Genomic DNA, 14,327 nt, shown 5'->3' with positions numbered 1-14,327 from the left:
CATCTGATTCCTGGCAGAGTAAAATTAAAAAATTATTACTGATTTTTTTAAAGATTTATTCATTTATTTGAAAGAGTTACACAGAGAGAGATGAGAAGCAGAGAGAGAGAGAGAGGGAGAGGGAGAGGGAGAGGGAGAGGGAGAGGGAGAGGGGTCTTCCATCTGCTGGCTTACTCCCTAGTTGGCCACAGTGGCCGAAGCTGCACTGTTCCAAAGCCAGGAGCCAGGAGTTTCTTCCAGGTCTCCCACATGGGTGCAGGGGCCCAAGGACTTGGGCCATCTTCTGCTGCTTTCCCAGGCCATAGCAGAGAGCTGGATTGTAAGTGGAGCAGCCAGGTCTCTAACCAACGTCCATATGGGATGCCTGCACTACAGGCGGCGGCTTACCCTCTAAGCCACAGTGCCAGCCCCATTACTGATATATTTTTAAAATTAAGCATTTTCTAAGAGCTATCCTGGATCTTAGATGAGGTTGGTTGTCTCTTCCAGATTATTTTCCCCAAATGTTATTTTCCTGACTCAGTGCAAGTGTTTTTCTGTTTCTGCTTTCCTGGTTCTGTTGGTTGCTTTGTGTTACTGTTAGGAAATACCTAAGGCAACTAGCTTGTAAGAGAAGAGGTTTATTTAGCTCACAGATCTGGGACTGAAAAACCAAACGCAAGACACAGGCTCTGCAATGAGGGCCAGGCCATGGCTGCATTGCTGCAGTGTGTGGATGGCATTGGCAGCTGCAAAGCTGGGAGCCAATGATGCATCTCAAACAGGAGCAGGGGGAGCTGGGTGCAGCCTGGCTTACTTCTGTCTTGAAAACTCTCTCCAGAGAACTCAAAAAGTCCCATGGGAATGACTTAGCAAGGGTCCACCCTCGGGAACTGAAGGACTTCCCACTAGGCTCTAATTCTTAAAGGTTCCTCCACCTCCCAGTGGAGTCTTTCTGGGACCCAAGCCTCTAATCACAGCAGGCCCTTGACAAACCCTGATACTGATTCAGCTTTAAGAGTCACAAACTAGTGAGAGACAGTAAGACTTTTGGTGTAGAAAGTTGATGTAACTAAACTTGCTTAGACTTTCCCCCCATCACCCATCCATGTTTAACGCTTTGCCCTATGCCATCATTCTGTAAGCATAGCCACATAGCTCTTTATTTCTCCCATATAGACCTAAGGAGCAGCATTTCAAAGTAATTAAGAGCATAGGCACTGCTTGGATTTAAATCTTGGCTTCCCTACTTGCAGGTGTATGACCTTTGATGAGCTACTTGATAGCTATTTGTTCTGAATCTCATAGTTAATGAGGATTGTATGAGATGAACATGCAAATTAAAACTCTTAGAATAGTGACTAATAAGCCCTCAATAAATGTTAGTCTTTATTAATGTTAGTGACTGAAGAATAAATTGCATACTTGTTTTATAGTATTTTTTTATTCCTTGCAAGAAGAATGGTAGGCCTAGGCTAAATTATGAATGAGTTGTTCAAACAAGAGGATTCTCATCAGATTACATTCTCTACATTCTCTCTCTTTTTAAGATTTTATTTTGTTTTTACTTGAAAGGCAGAGTTACAAAGAGGGAAGGGTAGGGGAAGATACAGAAACATCTTCCATCTGCTGGTTCACTCCCTAAATGGCCGCAATGGCTGGGGCTGGGCTAGGCCAAAGCCAGGAGCCTGGAACTCTGTCCACATCTCCCACAGGGATGCAGGGGTCAAAACACTTGTGCCATGTTTTGCTGCTTTCCCATGCATGTTAGCAGGGAGCTGGATCAGAAGTGGAGCAGCTCAGACATGAACCAGTACCCATACAGGATGCTGATGATGTCACAGGCAGCAGCTTAACCCACTATACCATAATGCAGGCCTCTCTTCCTTTTTTGCAATCTTTTCTAAACTGGGTATAATTTCCCACTCAGTTTCAATAAATTTTCTTTGCAGTATTCTTAATAATTTACTAAAATGTGGTTACTAGACTTTACCATTATTATTATTTGTAATGCGCTTTGGCATAGCAAGAGCCAGTTTGTATCCTAGAGGTAAACCCTAAGACCAGGATTTGACTGCAGGTGGTTTACTTAAAAGATGAAGAAGCATCAGTGTAGGAGTGAAGAAGTGAGACAGGAAGGGAAAAGCAGCCAGAAAAGGCTGAATGGGCAAAACTCGTTGTCACCGTGGATGGCACAAACCTGCTGGGACACTCTGAAAACATCTCAGAATTGGACCAGCGAAGGCATGAGACAGCCAAACTTTTATTTGAGAGGCAGAGAGACAGATAGAAATCTCATCCACTCCACTAATGCCTGTAACAGTCGGAGCCAGACCACGCCAAAGTCAAGTACACACATTAATAGGAAGCTGGGATTGGGAGTAGAGCCAGAACTCAAACCTGGGCACTCTGATATCTTAACCATTAGGCCAAATGCTTGCCCTGGAGCTGAGGTATTTAGGTCCTAGTTCCTTTCAATCACAGACTGAGGCTTTATATATCAGTTCCCCAGCACATCCACCCTGCTATACAGCAGGCAGAATAACTGGAGTCCAGGGCAATGCTGTAGAAAATAGTGCTGGTGAGACAGGTAGGCATCAGCCTGTGTGTGCCGAAGAGGTAGTGGGTAGCAAGGGGATGCGGTGTGGATGGCGGACACTGGTAGTGGGTACTGCACCATCCCATTACCCATTCACCTCTTCCAGATGCCAGACAGCTCCAAAAATGATATGCTGGCATTGCTCTTGGTCCAAGAGCTGATGAAATAGGACCAGAACAGATTAATGGAGTGAGAAATGTATGTATCCTTTTCATACCATAACATTACACATATGTGAGGGGTCACTAGCTCAGGCCAGGCCCCTGGACACCAAATGCACAGATCTGAGCAGTGATCTCTACACTTTGCTTCACATCAGATCATCTAGGATCTCTATTTTTTTAAAAACTTTTTTTAAAGATTTATTATTTATTTAAAAGAATTACAGAGGAGAGACAAGGAGTTGTCTTCCATCTGCTGGTTCACTCCCCAAATGGCTGCAACAGCAGCTATGCCAACCTGCAGCTAGGAGCCAGAAGCTTCTTCCAGGTCCCCAGTGGGTGCAGGAGCCCATGCACTTGGGCCATGCCTCTGCTGCCTCCCAAGCACATTAGTGGGGAGACGGATCAGAAGCAGAGCATCTGGGACACAAACGGGTGCCCATTTGGGATGCAGACGTCAAAGGCAGCGGCTTTACCCACTATGTCATAATGCTGGCCCCTCTGGGATCTTTTTAAAATGCAGGTTTGAAGACCTGTCCTAGCTCATCCTCATCTTCCATGCTAGAACCCTGAAGTTTGCATTTTAAAAATTCACTTGATTTCAGAGTATATCCTCCTGCTTAAAACATTCAGTGACTTCCCATTGCTCTTAGAATTCAGATCCTCATTCTTAATGTGGCCTACAAAATCCCATGTTGTCTGGCCCATGACTGCCTCTCAAGCTTTCTCTCTGCCAGGCTCTTCTTTCACCCAAGTGCTCCAGGCACGGTGGTCCTCAAACCTCTGCTTCCTGCTGCCTAGAACCCCAGTCTGTAGCACCTCCATACCCATTGCTCATCTTTGAAGCTGCAGATGCACTGTTCCTCTTCTGTGGTGCTGTACATGATCCCTCAGACTGTAGACCAAACCAACCATTCTGTGCTTTCGCATCCTGCATCCCAGTGCTGGAGGAGTTTGGTGTAAGTACTCGCTCAGAGTCTGTGCTTCCCCTGATGATAAGCCCACTATTGGCAGAGGCCACATTGCATTCTCCGAATGACCCTCAACACTGAGCATGCTCTCTGCAGGTCCTGAGATGCAATTGTGACCTGCACTAGTCTTCAAAGCAAACCTACCCCTTGTAGAGCCTCAGAGGTAGTAGCTGTATAACCTTCTTGTTGTTCAGTTTCAACTGCTGCTTTTTTTTTTTTTTAAGATTTTATTTATTTATTTGAACGAGTTACAGAGAGAAAGAGATCTTCCAACTGAGGGTTCACTCCCCAAATGGCCACAGCTACCAGAGTTGGGCTGGGCCGAATCCAGGAGCCAGGAGCTTTTTCCAGGTCTCCCACATGGGTGAGGGGTGCATTCACAGGGAGGTAGATTGGAAGCAGAGCAGCCAGGATTCAAACCGGAGCCCAGATGAGATACCAGTATTGCAACGTGGCTTAACCCAGGACACCACAGCAGCAATCCAAACTCCTACATTTTTCTTTACTGTATACACTCTCCATACTAAATCTCTAAGAAGTGATTATTAAGTGGTAAGATAAACTGCGAATACATGCCTGCACACTTATGAATTAGGACAATGCTTCCCAAACTGTTGTTGTTAACTTCCTAGCTCGCATGGATAACTATGCCACAGAAATGACAAAACTTCTATGGCAAACCAAGAAATGGTCGGGACTGCCCCCAGTGACCAGAGTGGAGCTCAGAGGGCTGCCAGGAGCACTGGTGTCCTAGGATTCAGGGCTTACTTGCTGGGAAACTGCCCACATGGAGATGACTCCCACCTTGAGTGCCCCTGAGGTGTACTGAATGCTTGGACACATTTTCCTGCAGATGCTTTAAATGGGTGTGCGCAGATCAAAGTGCCTAACTGGAGAGAATTGTGAATTCACAGTCTTTTCCTAGTTAATCTGTTCATGAGAAGGTTCAGGAGTGTCTGTGCTGTGTCCAGTGCTTCCTTGAGAAGATACTGGCCTCTGTACAGCAGCTGACCATCTATGCCCTAGCAGTGTTCCTGGTAGCAAGGTGGTAGCTTTCCTTAGGGACTGGCGACTTAACATTTCATTGCATCTATAGCTGAGTAAAATAACGCAGGTGTTTTTCTTCATGTTTTAATAAAACTGTAGGTCTCAGTGTTGAATTTGCCTTAGACTCATCTGGGATGCTTGCTTAAAATGTGTGTTTCAAGACACAACTCCCGTAAATGGAAGGTGCCTCCCAGGAATCCTCATTTTTAACAAGCACTCCCTGGTGACAGGTGCAAGTGATCTCTAAGGCTGGCTCTGGGAGTTACTACTGGATGTAAACCCCTTCACGATGTGTTACCAAACAGGAAACATCAGGCATCCATCACACGTATTCTCGTGAAGTCTGTCCCACAACTGCTTGTAAATTGTGTTCTAAATTAGAGTGTCTGTTAAAATTCACTTAAGGTATTAAGCTCCCTTGTTGTTGAAGCCTCCTTAGACGTAACCTCAGAGACATAATAAAACATCTTTAAAATGCCTGCTAATTGCTCTTATTACTTAATAAGGCAAAGGCCCACTTCTTAACTAGTCTATTCAGTCTATGATAGGCCGTTAAAATGGCTTCTCAAGTGGTAGGGCCAGTGTTTCCACTCTGAGAATTAAATAGAGCACTTGCAGGAATTACTGCCATGAATGTGACTTCTGTTCTTCACACTCATCCAATTTTGCCAGTCGCTCTAGAGAAGCCGATCTGAACCCTACAAAAGCAGATGGGAAAACTAGTTAAGATGAACTATGAAGCAATAAGCATCCACATGTCTGTTTTACTGTTTACTCCTGTCATGTCACATCTAGCAGAATAAAATTAATTGAGGCCCAAAAGTTCTGAAAGATTCTAGAAGTTCATTAAGTAATCCTAACGAGCGTGGACTTGCCACGTCAGGATTTGGGGCGTGAGGGCTTGACATTGAAGCTCAGGGTCATGTCAGTGACTGGGATCTGGTTCCCAGGCTCTTACAATGCCTATTCCCCCTTTTCTGTGATGGGCAGCCTGGGATGAATTAGGAGATGTGAGAGTTTTTACATATTCCAGGCCTGGGGCTGGTGCATAAAGCAAAACCACAGCCTGGAATGCCCAGCATCCCGTATAGGTAACGGTTCATGTCGTGGTGGCTCCACTTCTGATCCAGCTCCCTGCTAATGGCCTGAGAAAGCAGCAGAACATGGCCCAAGTCCTTGGGTCCCTGCCATCTACACAGGAGTCCCTGATGAAACTCCTGTCTCCTGACTTGGGCCTGGCCCTACCCTGGCCATTGAGGCCATCTGGGGAGTAAATCAGAGGATGGAATCTCTCTCTCTCTTTCTCTCTCTTTCTCTCTCTCTCTCTGTTTCTCTTACTGTCTCTCCTTCTCACTCTAACTCTGACTTTCATATTAATAAATGAAGCTTATAAAAAAAAAACACACAAAGTTAAAAAAATGTTGAAGAACACACGCAGTTAAAAAAAAAGTTGATGAAACTGTTTAAAAAATTAATAAATATTCCAGGCCCTAGAAATCTGAGTCAAATTTCTGTAGTTCTTTGTGTGTTCAGAAGAGAACTCAGTTTAGTTAAAACACTCACAGTTCTGATACCAACTGCTGTGACACCAAGGCATCTGTTCAGAGTGTAAGGTAGATGACTGTGTTATTGTTACTCACTTGTGAGGTTGTTGTAACAGCATCATAGCAGGATCTTGAATATCTCCTTGAATAACATTAATTGTTGACTCAAGAGACTCTTTTATGTCAAGTAGAAAAGCAGTGACATCTGTTCTTTTTTCTACGACAACATCAACCACCAAAAATAACGGTCTCACTCTTGTTCTGATTCATCCTCTTTTATTTCCCCACAGTCACCTTATTGATGGGGCCTTTTCATTTCATGAGAGAATTAACTAATTAATTGCTGAATGTGTTTTCTGGAGGATTTTTTCCTGGTATCTTGATAATACCCAATGTATTTCTTCACATCCCTTTGTTAACATATGTTCCTTGTGCTAAATTGTAACTTAATAGGTTGATTAATCAAAATGTCTTCTTTGTAGTCATTAGATGAATAGTAAGTCATGTTTACCTCTCCTGGGCCATATTGATGAAAACATGATTAAATAATACTGTTGCTAGTGTATCATCTCAAAAAGAATTTAATTTTAAAAACCCTTTATTCTCATGTTAACCATAGATGTGAAAGTTTGAATGCTGCTGATTTTACTGGCCATCTTTTCTGAATCCCGCTGAAGGTGGGGACTTCCTGGCCCGGAAGCTGTCCAGCACTGACCCTGCACTTGTATGAGGCCATTTAGAAGCTGTTAAAGTGCTCTTCTTAATGTGGCTTAAAGTCTAACTCCTGAGATTCTTATTCTGTGATCTTTTATCTGTGAGTCACCTCAGCCCAGAAATTTTTTTTAAAAAGAGAATGCTGGGGAAGTGCAAAGAGACATCCTATTTACATTCAAAACAGAAAAAAGTAAAATCAAAACAAACAAACAAAAACAACCTCTGTTCCGGTTTCCCTGCTTGTTGCTGGGGACACTGATCGTTTCCAGACCTGACAGATCTCCTGAGAAACTGGTATCAGCCATTTGAGGAAGAGAACTGAGACCAAGACAAACTGTAGAATGGGGTTCCTGAACTTAAACGATGGTAAGAGCTGTGTTCCTGAGGCCAGATTGAGTAAGTCTGAGCTTCCAAACCGGCACTGAATGCAGTTATACCTATATTTCATGGCCTACTGCCTCCTTCCTTGCCTTGGGGGTTTTAGAGAGGTGACTGAAATCAAAACATACCCTGACTGAGACAGAATAACTTACCATTTCATGTTTTTTTCAATGTTGTTTTTAATAGACTGGGACTGGTGGAACCATAATTGGTCAGGGATTGTTTTTAAATGAAATATCAACAGACTTGACGAAATACAGCTGTATACATTCAAGTGCCATCTTGTTACAATGTATTTGCTCTTCTAATGTTTGTTCTACTAATATTTACTGCAAAGCATAATTAGCGTAAGATAGTAAGACATCTAAAACATGACATGTAATTACAAGCAAAAAGAGACTGCTGACTCAGAAAGAATACGGTTTTCCATCTGAGTGGATCCACTGTCTTAATTAAAAGCCAAAAGAGTATTTTTGAGTAAGATTTCACTGTGACTGGATTTCAGTCCAAGCTAAAAAAATGTTAAAATGAATGGGTTTTTAAAAATGCACAAGTCCCAAGAGAAATTGCTACATTCTAGACACTTTGCTAGCTGCTTTTACCTGTGTTAGCTCCTTACAGCCTCCTAATGCCTTATGTGGTGTAAGTACTGTTTTTATGTCCATATTCTATAGGCATAGGACCTCTCTTGGTTGCAGGCCACACAGCTATGCAGTAGTGGACATGGATTATAGCCCTGGCAGTCTGGCTTTAGTCTGTGCTCAGAGCCATTACTATAAAAGCAGCTTTAATAGTTAATGAAGACAGCTTACTTAAAGAAAATATACATCAGTAGATAATTTTATCCTAAGATATAAGTAATTTGTAAATAGTAGGAGTTGCCATGTGTCAGGCACCTGTTATGTGCCTGGCTGTTTAGTAAGCACTTTTCTATACATGATTTATGCAGTCCTCAAAATGCCCTGGGAGGTAAAGGATTTAGTATCTTCATATTACAGATGATGCAACTTGAGTATTAAAGAGGTTAAATAACTTACTTGAAGTCTTGTAAAAACTGTTCTGTAGCAGAAACGAAATTTGACCCAGATCAGTTCACTTCCAAAGGTCATATGTGTAACCCCTGTTGCTGGGCTGCTCTGTCCATGTTAAGATTCAAAAACACATGCCCAGACAGTGTGTTTCTCCTTTCTTAATGAAATTTTGATAATGAAAAATGTTGATCAACGAGAGCAAGTCAAGAAGGTTTTATATCTGGGAATATTATAATATTAAATATAGCATAAAGTATTTCTGGTTGCCATTAGAAAATAATCTGTCGGCCTGCACCGCGGCTCAATAGGCTTATCCTCCACCTGCGGCACCGGCACCCTGGGTTCTAGTCCCGGTTGGGGTGCCGGATTCTGTCCCGGTTGCTCCTCTTCCAGGCCAGCTCTCTGCTGTGGCCCGGGAAGGCAGTGGAAGATGCCCAAGTGCTTGGGCCCTGCACCCACATGGGAGACCAGGAGAAGCACCTGGCTCCTGGCTTTGGCTCATCGCAGTGCGCCGGCCATAGCACGCCGGCCGCAGCGTGCCGGCTGCAGTGGCCATGGCGGGGTGAACCAAAGGCAAAGGAAGACCTTTCTCTCTGTCTCTCTCTCACTGTCCACTCTGCCTGTTAAAAAAAAAAAAAAGAAAAAGAAAAAAAAAATCTGTCAAGAAGCATACCGAGTACTGTGTTTGGGAGTATGTTACACTGTGATCCAGAGTTTTGATGTTCTGATACAATCATATTTTGTCTGTAATTGGCAGATTGTGTATCTAGAATAATTTTTTTGCTTAGAAAGTTGAACTTACAGAACAAGAACTTGATTTTTGTGTAAAGAAAGAAATCCATCACATACTTATTCAGCCAGCGTTAGTGTAATGAGATTTCTAACTTTGCAGACAGGAAAAATAGTGGCTGCCCAATTGAGAAAACAATTGTTGATTTCAAAGCAAAATGTAGGACTAGAATATTGTTTCAGATTCTTCATTCATGAACTTACTAATGAAAACAAAAATAGAATTATGACACAAGATGACATCTCCCTTTAACCGTGTATAACAAGGCTATGTAGCTCATTGTGGAAGAGAAGAAGTCTGAAAATTGAGATGTGGTTGAACTAATTATGAGTTTTGGTGCCACCATGGCCTGGTCCTGTACTTGACCTAGGGATTTGGGCTTAGCTTCTTTACATCTTAGTGTACAGTTTTTCCAAGGAGTGTTAAGCTGAAGACCTGTCAGCCTTTAGTTCCTGGTATGTTCTTCAAATGCTGACTTTCCGTATCATCATTACCCACTTCCACACGTCTGGATGTGCTTGGTTAGGATCCTAATACTCACTGTGGTGGTTCTGTTCAGCCACCTGTTTAATGATACCTGTTCCTATAGACTGCAGAGATTTATCACTTTCCTTTGCCTCACTCGCTGGTGACAAAACATAGCTCAGAGAAGCACAAAGGGCTTAATCACTTTCAATTTTATGGAATTTACAACATCAATTCAGTAATCTGAAGTAAAAAATTCAGTAAACATTTCTTATAGAGTCTATATTCAGTTGTATTTGGTAAAGATAAATATCCATGTTTATACATTCCCAGGTTTATATGAGCCCAGTTTAATGAGAAGTCATGAGTTAAAATTGGATAAATGAAAGCTGATCATGCCTCTATAATGAAGCAACACAAATATACAAGCACGTGCTTCCATTTGCTTCTCTTTGAGGTGAATTACGGCAGATCTGGGCATGAACAAAATTTTTAGGTCAAAGGTTTTGTTTCCCTTTTCTCTCTCTATTTCTTCCTTAAAGTGGTCATTTTCTTGCATTTTAGGAAATAAGGAATTGGTACTGCATCTAGATACATTAATATGAAGAAAAATTTTTCATGCTTAAGTCTTAGATCTTTATTTATTTAAAGTTTATTTTATTTATTTGAAAGGCAGAGTTACAGAGAGAAGGTGAGTGAGAGGAAGGGACAGAACTCTTCAATCCACTGGTTCACTCCCTAAAAGGCTGCAACAGCCAGAGCTGGGCTGGTCTAAAGCCAAGAGGCAGGAGCTTCTCTCAGATCTCCCATGCGGGTGCAGGGGCCCAAGCACTTGGGCCACCCTCGACTGCCCTCCCAGGCCATTAGCAGAGAGCTGGATCAGAAGTGGAACAGCCTTGGCCGTCGCCACGGCTCACTAGGCTAATCCTCCACCTGCAGCGCCAGCACCCCGGGTTCTAGTCCCGGTTGGGGCACGCACCGGATTCTGTCCCAGTTGCCCCTCTTCCAGGCCAGCTCTCTGCTGTGGCCCAGGAAGGCAGTGGAGGATGGCCCAAGTGCTTGGGCCCTGCACCCGCATGGGAGACCAGGAGGAGGAAGCACCTTGCTCCTGGCTTCAGATCGGCGCAGCATGCCGGCTGTGGCCATTTGGGGGGTGAACTAACTGAAGGAAGACCTTTCTCTCTGTCTCTCTCACTAACTCTGCCTGTCAAAAAAAAAAAAAAAAAGTGGAGCAGCCTCAACTTGAACCGGTGCCCATAAGGGATGGTGGCCTTGCAAGTGACCACTTTACCCCTTGTGCCACAACACTGACCCCCAGACCTTTATTTTAAGAAAGCATTTAAAGGGATAATATAAATTAGTGTGTGCACTATAGGCTGGTTTTAACATGTAATTAATATGTAATTACAAAGTAAAACTACAGCACTGCTTTTACAGAAAAGACAATATGTTCTTTCAACACCTCAACTTATGTCCTCTTTCTAATTATTGGTAATAGTATAATATTTGTTTTTGTTACAGCTCTGTCCCCACACTTTTTGTGGAGTAAGAGCCCCTGTAGTCAATTAATTTGTTTCTCTTGGAATAATAGCAATGGTTCTTCCCCATTCTCAGAAAAGCAGATGTTTTTCAATAATTGTGACAATGTGAATAAATCCAGGAACTCACATTCAAATGAAATTCCACATTGGCCCCATCTTTGTAAAAACTAGTGAGCATTTTTCTCTTGCATGCTTACTGTGTCAGCATCATTATGTCACATTATTATCATTTCAAATGGAGAATTAACTAGTGCCTTTGTAATTAAAACTGTAGAACTCCCTTCAAACTTCTTTGGGACATTTTGTTTCATATATATTTGCCCCATTTTTGAAGCTTAACAGTAAAATGTCCTAGTTTTTAGGTAACTCAAGGAAGTAACACATATGTAACAATAAAACCTCAGAAGCACAATGTTACTAGGCATTCAAGTGTGTTGGTCAGGTACCATTTCCTAGATAGAGGATATTGCAAAGTGGATTTGTTTTGAACTCTGAGAATGAAATATATTAGGCTGACAATTTTTAAATCCCTGAAACTTAGCTTGAAAAAAAGGTAAGTAAACTGTATGTGGTTCTTGTTTTGAAGAGCCGTTTTGCCCCTGACTTTGGCAGTAAAGCCCTGACTTCAGTTTTAATAGAACTGTTCCATTCTGGAGCATGCTGGCACGTTTCGTGGAGCATCAGGTCACTGCTGCTGAGAAGAGGTGGAATCAGTTGAGTTGTGGATTTGACCAGATTATTGCAGTGCAGCAGAAGCTTCTGTAAAATTGAGATGAATTCCCCTGGGCCAGTCTCAGCCTCACATCCTGATACAGAGCCTGCTTTTATAGTGGTTTAACTTGTCCTCCACTTTCTCAGCATTTTCTTTCTTCTTCTTCTTTTTTTTTTTTTTTTTGTAGATTTATTCTATTTATTTGAAAGGCAGAGTTTCAGAGGGAGAAAGTGAGAGAGAGAAGGAGATCTCTGTCCTCTGGTTCACTCCCCAAATGTCTGCAGTGGCCAGGTCTGGGCCAAGCAGAGCCAGGAGACTAGAACTCCTTCCAGGTCTCCTGTGTAGGTGGCAAGGACCCAAGCACTTGGCTCATCTTTTGCTTCTTTCTCAGGAGCGTTAGCAGGGGGCAGAGTTGAAGTGGAGCAGCCAGAGCTTGAACCAGTGCTGATATGGGATAATGGCATCGCAGGCAGCAGCTTAATGTGCCATGACACAACACTGGCCTCACGTTTTCTTTCTTTAAATTGAAGTGTTACCAAAAAGTACAATTAAAATTCCTTGTGACTACATGTCCCAAATTGTGGTTGAATTTTTCAATATCTGCATTTTCCAGAATAGTTCATTTTAACATTCTAGCTTTAAAATCTCCTTTCTGAGGGAGCTGGTGCTGTGACTTAGTGGGCCAGCCTTCTCCTGTGGCACTGGCATTCCGTATGGATGCTGATTCATATCCCAGCTGCTCCTCGTCCTGTCTAGCGCTCTGCTATGGCCTGAGATGGCAGTAGAGGATGGCCCAAATGCTTGGGCTTCTGTACGCACATGGGAGACTCAGAAGAAGCTCCTGGCTCCTGGCTTCAGATCAGCCCAGTTCCAGCCATTGCAGCCATTTGGGAAGTGACCTGGTAAAAGCTCCTGGCTCCTGGCTTTGGAGCAGCTCACTTCTGGCTGTTTCAGCCATTTGGTTAGTGAACAAGTGAATGGAAAATCTCTCTGTTTCTCCCTCTCTCTCTAACTCTACCTCTTAAATAAATAAATAAATAAAGTCTTCTTAAAAAATCTCCTTTCTGAGTAGTTCATGAAAATTGCTAATGAACTTTTATAGATGATATTAGTATGAATTACCTTGTGGAATTATATATCCTTTCTAACATTTTAGTGGAACTATTTGATTTTAAATTAAGAAAGATAGTTGTTGGGATGCAATTATGAACCATTTTTCAAAACACTTCTCTTATGCAATTAACAAAACCTCTGTTTTTCTCAGAGAGCAGCATGCCGATGATGTCAAAGAAGACTTTGAAGAGCGAACAGAAAATGAAATGAGGACATCACATGAAGCCAGAGGTAAGCCATACAATTCTCACTTCATTGATGAATGCTTTTTTTAATATTCAGTAATCAGTATGTAATTGGAACACAGCACTTATTTTTGTATTAAAGATAAACTTCATTTGGTTGCCTTGTTCCTCATTGTAATGTAGGCAATAAAATTGAACTGTCCAGGATAACTATAGTATGGCACTCACAGTGGGAGGGATGCATCTGTGCCCAGTACTTACTGGCTGTTACACATGTCAGTACAGTATTGTATATAAAGGGTGGGAAGACATTCTCTTTGGTCCTTGTCGTACATTTTTCTTAGTATTGTTGGTGTCCTTTGCTTCCGAATGTTTTTTAAATTCTGTAGAATATGGCCTTGATCTAATGCCACAAAATGAGAAGAAAATCACTTGAATAAATACTTTAAAATAAAAAAAACTGTTGATAAACTATTATACTATTTGTTGAAATCTTTACTTACTATAGAGTTAATCTCCTGTGTATAAAGTTAATTGAAAATAGATATTAATTAAAAATAAGAATGAGAATAGGAGAGGGAGGAGGAAGAAGGGTGGGAGGGTGGGTATGGTGGGAAGAATCACTATCACTATGTTCTTGAAGTATTTATGAAGTACTTGAAGTTTGTATACCTTAAATAAAAGATTTATGGGGGAAAAAACAATATAGAAAGCGAGAAAGCATGAAAGTGACAGTGAAGTTCCATCTGTCTTTTCTGACCTAGAACAATTACTGTAATGAGAAAATTTAGCACCAGACATGAAATAATTTAACCTGAGTTAATTACTGGCAAAACTGATATGGCGTGCCACCAGATGGCTTCCTATCTACTAAAGAAGTTAATAGATTCTGTTTTCTTCTCAATAAAGTACAAAATTGTTTCAAAATACATAAATAAATAATTTGTATTGAAGAAAGTGATTTACCAACCTCTTTGTTTAAAAGATATTAACAGTGGTTTCATTAAGCAGTGTAGTCATTCTTTTAGTCATGGTTTGGCTTGTATTTATGATTCACATATAATTAGATAATTATTATTTTCTGTAAGAAGATG

General features: G+C 41.9%; 1 protein-coding gene across 23 annotated transcripts in view; it reads left to right on the top strand.

The window, feature by feature from the left end:
• Positions 1 to 14,327, top strand: part of L3MBTL3 (L3MBTL histone methyl-lysine binding protein 3) — a 160,400-nt gene that overhangs the window by 101,480 nt on the left and 44,593 nt on the right. For all 23 annotated transcript variants that reach the window (XM_070073602.1, XM_070073597.1, XM_070073594.1 and 20 more), the window contains one exon: positions 13,200 to 13,279. In XM_070073602.1, the coding sequence (XP_069929703.1) occupies positions 13,200 to 13,279 (80 nt within the window). The remainder of the gene's footprint in view (positions 1 to 13,199; positions 13,280 to 14,327) is intronic.

This window comes from Oryctolagus cuniculus, chromosome 5 (genome assembly GCF_964237555.1).
Source record: "Oryctolagus cuniculus chromosome 5, mOryCun1.1, whole genome shotgun sequence".
Classification (NCBI taxonomy): Eukaryota; Metazoa; Chordata; class Mammalia; order Lagomorpha; family Leporidae; genus Oryctolagus; species Oryctolagus cuniculus.
This window is presented reverse-complemented; position numbering and strand designations above follow the sequence as displayed.